Source organism: Tupaia chinensis, unplaced genomic scaffold (genome assembly GCF_000334495.1).
Source record: "Tupaia chinensis unplaced genomic scaffold, TupChi_1.0 Scaffold141490_1, whole genome shotgun sequence".
NCBI lineage: Eukaryota > Metazoa > Chordata > Mammalia > Scandentia > Tupaiidae > Tupaia > Tupaia belangeri.
In genome coordinates this window covers 2,761,093-2,769,760 of record NW_006201352.1, presented here as the reverse complement: position 1 = coordinate 2,769,760, position 8,668 = coordinate 2,761,093, and the positions used below count along the sequence as shown (strand labels likewise).

The 8,668-nt window shown below is 51.1% G+C and overlaps 1 protein-coding gene across 1 annotated transcript in view; it reads left to right on the top strand.

The window, feature by feature from the left end:
- CRMP1 (collapsin response mediator protein 1) overlaps positions 1-8,668 on the top strand; it is an 81,202-nt gene that overhangs the window by 59,113 nt on the left and 13,421 nt on the right. Inside the window, exons 10-11 of the mRNA XM_006163195.1 lie at positions 3,026-3,167; positions 4,148-4,318. Of these exons, the coding sequence (XP_006163257.1) occupies positions 3,026-3,167; positions 4,148-4,318 (313 nt within the window). The remainder of the gene's footprint in view (positions 1-3,025; positions 3,168-4,147; positions 4,319-8,668) is intronic.

Genomic DNA, 8,668 nt, shown 5'->3' with positions numbered 1-8,668 from the left:
GTGTGCACTTGCTGGAGAGAGAGAGCGAGAGAGTGAGAGGGAAAGTGACAAGCCATCCCCCAGGGGCTGGGCTGCGCCACAATCCCTTCTCCATTCTCCTCCCGGGAATTTGGGCACGCACACATGCCTGGCTTGATTTTTAAGCCACCACGTCCAGGACTTGAACCACAGTCAGCCATGTGGGAGTCCTGTACCTTAACTACTACGCCACCTGCTGGCCCCTTCAGCACATGTTTCTTAAGTCCAAGAGAGTGCCTAATCTTCCCCCGCAGTTGCTTTCCCCACAGTCCTGCCCCTCTCAGGAACTGGCAGGAACGCGAACCAAAGGCCCTGGAGTCCATCTCTGGTTCCCGAACGGTCCTTTCTGTTTCCCCGTACACCCACCTACCTTCACAGTCCGTTCTCCACAGACACCCAGACATTGCAGTACCCAAATCAGACTAAGCCGACCCTCTGCTCTAAAACCTCCAGCCGTTTCTCTCAAAGGGAAACCCCAGTGCCCGCAATGCCCTAACCTCGCCTGGTCCTCCTTGCCCCTGGCTGCCTCAGTGCAGCCCCAGGGCCCGTGCTGACTGAACACTGGGCAGGGCTGTACCTCCGCACCTCTGCACTCTCCTGCCCCCACCCTGCACTCTGTTTCCTCGGACGCCCTGTGGTTTGCTCAGGTCTTCGCTGGAAAGTCTTTTCTCAGGGAGCAATTTCTGGTTATCCTCTCTTTCTCTTTCTTTTTCTTTCTGCTTTCTTTCTTTTCTCCTTTCTTCTCTTTTTCTTTTTTCCCTCTTTTTAACGATAGTGTATTCACTTACTTCTTCCATGAGCTAGAGAGACAGAGAGGGAGATAGAGAGACAGTACCCCAACAGGGTCTTGATGCCATGACCCACACCTGGCTCCAGCTGGCCTCCAATCATGGGCGCACACATGCCCGGCGTGCTCAGGCCAACCGGAGCCTTCCCAGTGGATCAGCCTCGCACAGCATCGCGTGTAACCGCCGTTCACGCTCCTTGATGGCAGCTCTCGTCCATCCCCAGCCGTCCTTGCCTCCGTCTGCTGGCTCTGTCCCTAATGTCTGTTCTGACGACAGGCCCTCAGTGCCATGTGTAGGTCTGTTCCTTGCCAGACTGCCTCACCCCTCACTAGATGTCAGCCAATGAGTGGGGACCCTGACCTCTTCGTTCTTAGATGCATCCCCATTGTCTTAAATTGCAGCAGCACACAGGAAGTGTGCGACACGTTTTCATTCAGTAGCTGACTGAATATAACTTTTAAATCTGAGTCTACTTCACAGAATTTGTGGGAAAGTGGGATTAAGGTACAGGTTTATTTCAGTGCAAAAACTTTTGTAGTCCATGCATAGTTTTTTCACGATGTACATTTTGCATAGACATTTTGAAGACTCCCTTATGTATTTCCGCATGTCTGGGTGATTAGTAATGTGCCCTGGGCCCCCGAGTTGGAGGAAGCCTCCATTTATGTTTATAATCATGAAATCGGGCTACACTCATTCCATTGATTCCGGGCTCCTAACATATCCAAGGGCGTTTGCTTTCAAAACCCTGCAGGACTCGAACGCAGACCTCTGCTGTCACCAATGAATAGTAATGCGTTCTGCAAGCAGTTACCCTCACGCCAGCAGCTTGTGTTAAGGAGACAAACGTCAGCACATGTTGTTCTTATAACACGCAGAGACATAGGGCGAGGCGTGACTGGACCATCTCGACTTGTAGACGCGCTGACACACTCACTGACTTACGTGTTCAGTCAGTCCTTTTTATAACACGCAGAGACATAGGGCGAGGCGTGACTGGACCATCTCGACTTGTAGACGCGCTGGCACACTCACTTACGTGTTCGTTCAGTCAGTCCTTTTTATAACACGCAGAGACATAGGGCGAGGCGTGACTGGACCACCTCGACTTGTAGACGCGCTGACACACTCACTTACTTACGTGTTTAGTCAGTCCTTTTCTATTGGATGCATGTAGTTTTTAAGTTCTTTATTTTACATTTATTTATTTGTTGTGATTTTTAAAAATAATTGTTTTATTTAACTTTATTTATTTACTTCTTTTAACTTGACCAGAGAGGGATAGCACGCACGTGCGCGAGAGAGGGAAAGTGAGAAAGCAAACCGCCAGGTCTGGGACTTGAACTGCGGTCAGCCATGTGAGAGCCCAGCACCCCAACCATGATGCCACCTGCAGGCCCCTACTTGTTGTGATGTTTTTAAGCTGCTAGATCTAGGACTCAAAGTATAGTTGGCCACGTGGGAATCCAGCACTTTCACCACCATGCCTTCCGATGGCCCCTTTTGCTTCGTTTTTAAAATGTTAAGATAAACCGCACAGTGCGCTCAACTTTAAAGAGGCTAGGTGGGGGGTGGGGCAAAGAGGGAAGGCAGGCGGGGAAAGGAGTGCGTTGTTGGTGCCTGTGGTGTGGTAGGGGAGCCCGTGAGTCGGCTCATTTGATCTAAGCACAGTCCTGGGCTAGAAGTGCCATCCTTACACACGTGAGGAAAGGCAGAAAACTCGCTTAGCCAGCGGGCGGCAGAGCCAGGGTTAAAAACAAGCCTGTCACATCTGCAAAGCCGAATCGTGGCAAAGCAGGCAGTCCCAGGGGTTGAGTGAGATGTGGGGTTGGAGTCACCCTGTCCACACGGAGGCACACACGCCCACAGCGCCCGAAGGCTCTCTGCTCTCCAGACCCTGCTCGGCCACCAGGGTCGCGTCTAGGTATTGTCCCGGCCTCAGAGCACTTTAGGGCAGGAGGGGCTGGCGCTGTGTTTGGTGGGACTCTCTCTTCCCTGGATTGGGGTGGGGTCTTTCCCAGATCAGCCCAGAGTCCTCATTGACATGGGGCCTCATTTCGTGATAGGAACCCAAAGTCAGAGTCTCTCAGTGTCACTTACGCAGTGAGGCCTCAGGGCCCTCTTCCCAGTGCCTCTCAGAGCCGGTGTGGGTGTCCCATGTCAGGTTTGCCCTTCAAAGTGAACTCTGTCTACCCTCGCCTTGTTTTTATCCCTGTCAGTGGGGACCTGCAGGTCACAGGCAGCGGCCACTGTCCCTACAGCACTGCCCAGAAGGCGGTGGGCAAGGACAACTTCACGCTGATCCCCGAGGGCGTCAACGGGATAGAGGAGCGGATGACCGTCGTGTGGGACAAGGCAGTGGTGAGGCGTCACTCTTCCCTCCCCGGGACAGCCTAGAAACACCCTATCTGACCCGTGAAAAGCAAATGCAACATGCGTTCTAGGTTTTGGGGGAGGTTTTTAGTTTATTTATTTATTTGAAGTTTTTGCCATAGAGCATGTGTACTTGCCGGAGAGACAGCGAGGGGAAAAGTGAGAAATCACCCCCCAGGGGGATGGCCATGCTGCAGGCCTCTTCTCCTCTTGGGATTTTGGGTACTCTTGCATGTGAGTTTCAAGCCACTGGATCTGGGACTCAAACTGCACACGGGCGTTAACCACTATGCCACCTGCCGGCCCATGCATCCTACTGGGTCATGCTTTTCTATGCAAAAATGCGACATAACCTTCCTGAGGGCCCAGCAGGTTTTGTCTTTCTCCCTTCAACCCAGAAACGAATGCACTAGGAGGGCACATGCGGAAACTGACGACTCGTAAGAAAGGAGTTTGTCCCAGAGTCCCCTATTCTGCAGATGTCAGTTACGCTTTATGCTTTAAGGATGAAAAAGGTTTTGTTTGGTCACATTTTATTTCATGCACAAATGGCTTTGTACACTGTGGGTGTGAGTGTGAGTACACACGTGTGCTCGCTCACATAGTTTGGAGCCGGAGGGTGTTGAGTGGGTAAAGAGCCTTCTCATTGCAAGAGGAAGCCTTAAGTCACTCTCAGCATGGACCTGACCCCAGACGGGTTTATTTTCTGTTATGTCTGGGACCACTTGTCACTGACAAGGTGTCACAGTGGCTCTTATGCAAGTGACAACATATGCTTGTGCAGCTAATTACATTTCCCCTCTGATGAGCCAGGCCCTGTGCTCTGTGAGGGTGGCATGTTATCAGCTGGGGAGAAGAGAGTTCCAGACTCTCACAGGAGCTCCAGCTGGCAGGTTTAGGTCCGCTCCCATCTGCCCCTCTCCCAGCCCCATGTGGTCGCCGTCCTCACCAATGTGTCTTGCCTTTAGGCTACTGGCAAGATGGATGAGAACCAGTTTGTGGCCGTCACCAGCACCAATGCAGCCAAGATCTTTAACCTGTACCCAAGGAAAGGGCGGATTGCTGTGGGCTCAGATGCCGACGTGGTCATCTGGGACCCAGACAAGATGAAGACCATAACAGCCAAAAGTCACAAGTCGGTGAGTCCCGGGCTGTCCATGACGCGTAGGTAAACAATTCTTGCTTTGCAATCACTTTGAAGCCTCTGGTTGCAATTGCTTTTACATTTCCAGTTAGGATGTGATCCGACATCGAGCACGACTCACTCGTCACATTTCTCCAGCCGGATCGTGCGAGGAGAGCTTAGAGCAGGCTTGGCTACGCTGCTGCTCTGCTCCTCTGCGCCTTCTCCCCTCCCTCCCGCCATCTGGCACTGTCGTAATTCCGTGTCGTAAGCCACAGGACAGTGAAGGAAGCGTTAAGTCCAAGATTCTTTCTCCAATTTAATTATCAAGCTAGAAGGGGTTTGATGTGGTGTATTAGAAACCTCCCGCTTCGGGAACCAGCAGTTAGCGTAATGGCTATGTCGCTGGACTCCCACGTAGTCGACCGCGGTTCGTGTCCCGGACCCGGTGGCTTAAAACTCACGCCGGGCGCGTGTGCGTGCGTGCCCAAGATCCCGAGAGGAGAATGGAGGAATGGAGGGGAAGGGATTGTGGCGTGACCATCCCCCCTGGGGGGGGATTTCTCGCTTTCTGTCTCTATGTCTCTCTCTGTCTGTTTGGCGAGCGCACGCGCCCTATAGCGAAAACCTCTCAAAAAAAAAAAAAGGGAAACCTCCTGCTTAATTTCGCAGCTGGCTGAGAACAGCCAGCCGGGAGAGGCTTGCTCTAGCGTGCACTGTAGTAGAGCACAGGCCAAGGGTGTGTGCTCCTCCACGGTCCACGCCGCACGCCCGACTGTGATTGTCGCTGCCTTGTATCCTAAGCGCCCTTGATCTCCTTACTCACCCAGCCACGCTGCACACAGGCAGAAGTGGCATCACTCGCTCCGTAAGGGCTCGCTCCAGCCCTGACCTGAGTGACAGCGGTGATCTTGGATCTGGACAGACATTCACGCTCCTGTACACAGAGGCTGCGGCCTGGTCCCTGGCCCCTGGAGATGGCTAAGGTGCACAGGACTGCTGTGACAGCCCTCCCAGCCCCAGTCCCTTGCTGGAGGGGCAAGGTCACGTGCATGGGGCAGGACAGCAGGCTCAGGGAAGTCTCAGGCAGCTCTCAGCGCAGCTCATGAGCACCGCCCGGAATCCCTGCTCGGCTCCCACAGACATTGTGGGGGCGGGGGGAGCTCCTGGAGCAGCTCTGTCCTGTCCAGCTCCCGGCCCGGGTCGGTCTTAGAGTAAATGCAGCTCCCTGGTGACACCCTGACTTTCACATCCCCCTTTTCCAGGGCACAGGGGCAGGAGGAAAGAAACGTGGGGTAGTCTTCCCTTGGGGAAGGGTTTATGCTGTTCTCTACACCCACAGGCCAGCAGGGGACACGGAGACACTACCAATTATTACGGATATGTTGTGTGTGCACAGTCTGTGGGGCCCGTGACACAGGACAGGTGATGGGGGCCGTTTGAGCAGGTCCTACCGGTCACAGGGTGTGCACACCACCACCGCCAGCCTCTCCTCATCTGGAGAGGAAGGTGGTGTCTAAATCAGCTCTCCAGGCCACGTGACCACTGCAAGGAAACGGACTGAGGGAGCAGGAAGACTTCTCGTTCTCAGGAGTAGGGGCTCCGGCTAGTGTTGTCACCGCGGCCACACGGCTTCCTAGTGACTCCGCGCTTCCCTCCCTCACGTGGCATCTCACTTCTTCTCCCCGCCTGGGGAGGTTGTTGCTTTCAGGTTAGCTAAACTCAGGAAAGGTCCCTTTTCTGGCTGAGCCAGATTTGAGTTCTTTCATAGCAACGAGAGGGTGGTGCAGGATGCCAGGAGCGATCGGCTAAAGGATTTCTTCCGTTCTGTCTTCTCTGTCTAAAACCATGCCGCTCACGCATTGCAAGAAACGAGTGTTTTTTCAGACCATGGACTGAGAAAGCCTGTACTTAGAGGTTCATTTTACTTATTTATTTATATATTTTTAAAATCATGGCTTATGTTTATTTTTCTTCTGCCAATCAATCATTTATGTAGCAGGTAGTTTATGCTAAACAATGAGTGCACCAGACTTAGGAATATAAATCTGTCCTTCGGAGGGGCACTGCTGATCGGTTGAAGAGTTTTTTGGTTTGTTTGTTTAAATTACCAGGGAGACTATCACAAAGTATTATGAAGAGATCTTTCAAAAATGGATACTGTACAATTTCAGTTAACATTGGCTTAGAATTTGTGCTTCTCTGATACAGCAATTCTAGTTCACTTTTTTAAGTTTTTTGTCACTGGGTATGTGCACTCGCCAGAGAGGAGAGAGGCAGTGAGAGGGAAAGCGAGAAATCACACCCTCGGAGGGATGGCCACACTGCCATCCCTTCTCCTCCATTCTCCATGTGGGACTTTGGGCACGCACATACATGTGCCTAGCATGATTTCCAAACTGCTGAGTCCGGGACTGAACCACTGTTGGCCAAGTGAATCCAGTGCCTTAACCACTGTGCCACCTGATGGCCCCTCTAGGTCACTTTTAAGGCTGCAGTATTATCAGAAATGTAACATTCCTGTTAGATACAAATACCACCATTTATTAGGACTCAGAACTCTTAAAAGAGCAGAGGATATTAAGTGCTACAATGCTTGTCATACTTTGCTATTTTAAAAAAATAGTTCATTTCTGTTTGTGTTGAGGTGGTAAGTTTAAAAGAAGATTAGAGGGCCAGCCGGATGGTCTAGCAGTTAGAGCAGCTGGTCCCACATGGCCAACCGTGCATTTTGGGTCCTGGACCCAATGGCCTATTTATTTTAAGTTAAAAAAAAATTACTTTCCTTTGAAAAATTTGATCTATATCTATATCTATATATATCAATTTACTTTGAATTGTTAAGTCTACTTTTTTTGGTAAAAAGAACACAGCTTTTCTATCTTAGTGGAAAGTGCATTTGCTTCAGAGTGCCACGTGACAGGAGTAATGCATGTTGGTATACTCTTAGATGGCCCAGTTTTTTTTAACTTGCTTTTTGAACTGTAATTCACGTATCATAAACGTCACCACTTTGAAGTGGGCAGGGCAGTGTTAGTTTGTTCAGAAAGCCATTCTCTAATTCTGGAGCATTTTTATTATCCCCCAATGAAACCCAGTATCCATTAGCGAGCACTCCTCCTCCCAGCCCCTGGCAAGCTCTCATCCGTGGGCTTGCCCGTCCGGCCATCGCCTATAAATGGAGCTGGACCATGCGTGGCCTCTACGTCCGGTCCCTTCTACTTGGCATGCTGCTTTTGAGGCTCCCGCGATGTGCATGCATCAGTGCTTCTTTTCTTTTTATGGCTGAATAATATTCCTCGTATGATTAGATCACATTTGTTTATCCGTTCAGCAACTGACAGATTGTCTTTCAAAGGATATAAAAGACACTAATAACAGTCGCCTCTGGAAAAGAACTAGGGACCTGGGCCTCATGGAGGGAAGTGTTGAGAGCTTTACTTCTTTTGCTTTTTTTTTTTGTTTTGTTTTGAGAGGTTTTTGCAATAGGGCGCATGCGCTCGCCAGAAAGACAGAGAAACAGAAAGCGAGAAATCACCCCCCAGGGGGGATGGCCACACCGCAATCTCTTCTCCTCCATTCTCCTCTCGGGATCTTGGGCACGCACGCACATGCGCTCAGTGTGAGTTTAAGCCACCGGGTCTGGAACTCGAACCACAGTCGACTACATGGGGGTCCAGTGACATAGCCATTACGCCAACTGCTGGTCCTGAGTTTTTTTCTTTATCATGATCTTTTGTTCTTTTTTTAAAGAATTACTTTATTTATATTTTTATTTATTTATTTTATTTTTTAATTTGACCAGTGAAGGACAGAGTGAGAGAGAGAGGGAGAAGGAAAGTGAGAAAGTAAGTTGCCAGGTCTGGGACTTGATCTGTGGTCGGCCATGTGGGAGTCCAGCACCATTAACCACCATGCCACCTGCTGGCACCCATCATGGTCTTTTATATTGGGTACATTTTGCCTGTTGTCTATATATGACCTTTAAGAAAGGAAGTAATTAAGTTTTCTCAATAACGTTCTATGTAGCTGTGGAGTATACAACGTGACAATCGTCAGAACTCTACCCAAGTCCCATGAGAGCTCCCCAAATTAGGAATAGTGCTGTGGGGGTGCTGGGGGACGTGGACTGGGAGGTGGGTGACGTGGGGTGTGGAGGACGTGGGCTGGGAGGTGGGTGACGTGGGGTGTGGAGGACGTGGGCTGGGAGGTGGGTGACGTGGGGTGTGGAGGACGTGGGCTGGGAGGTGGGTGACGTGGGGTGTGGAGGACGTGGGCTGGGAGGTGGGTGACGTGGGGTGTGGAGGACGTGGGCTGGGAGGTGGGTGATGTGGGGTGTGGAGGACGTGGGCTGGGAGGTGGGTGA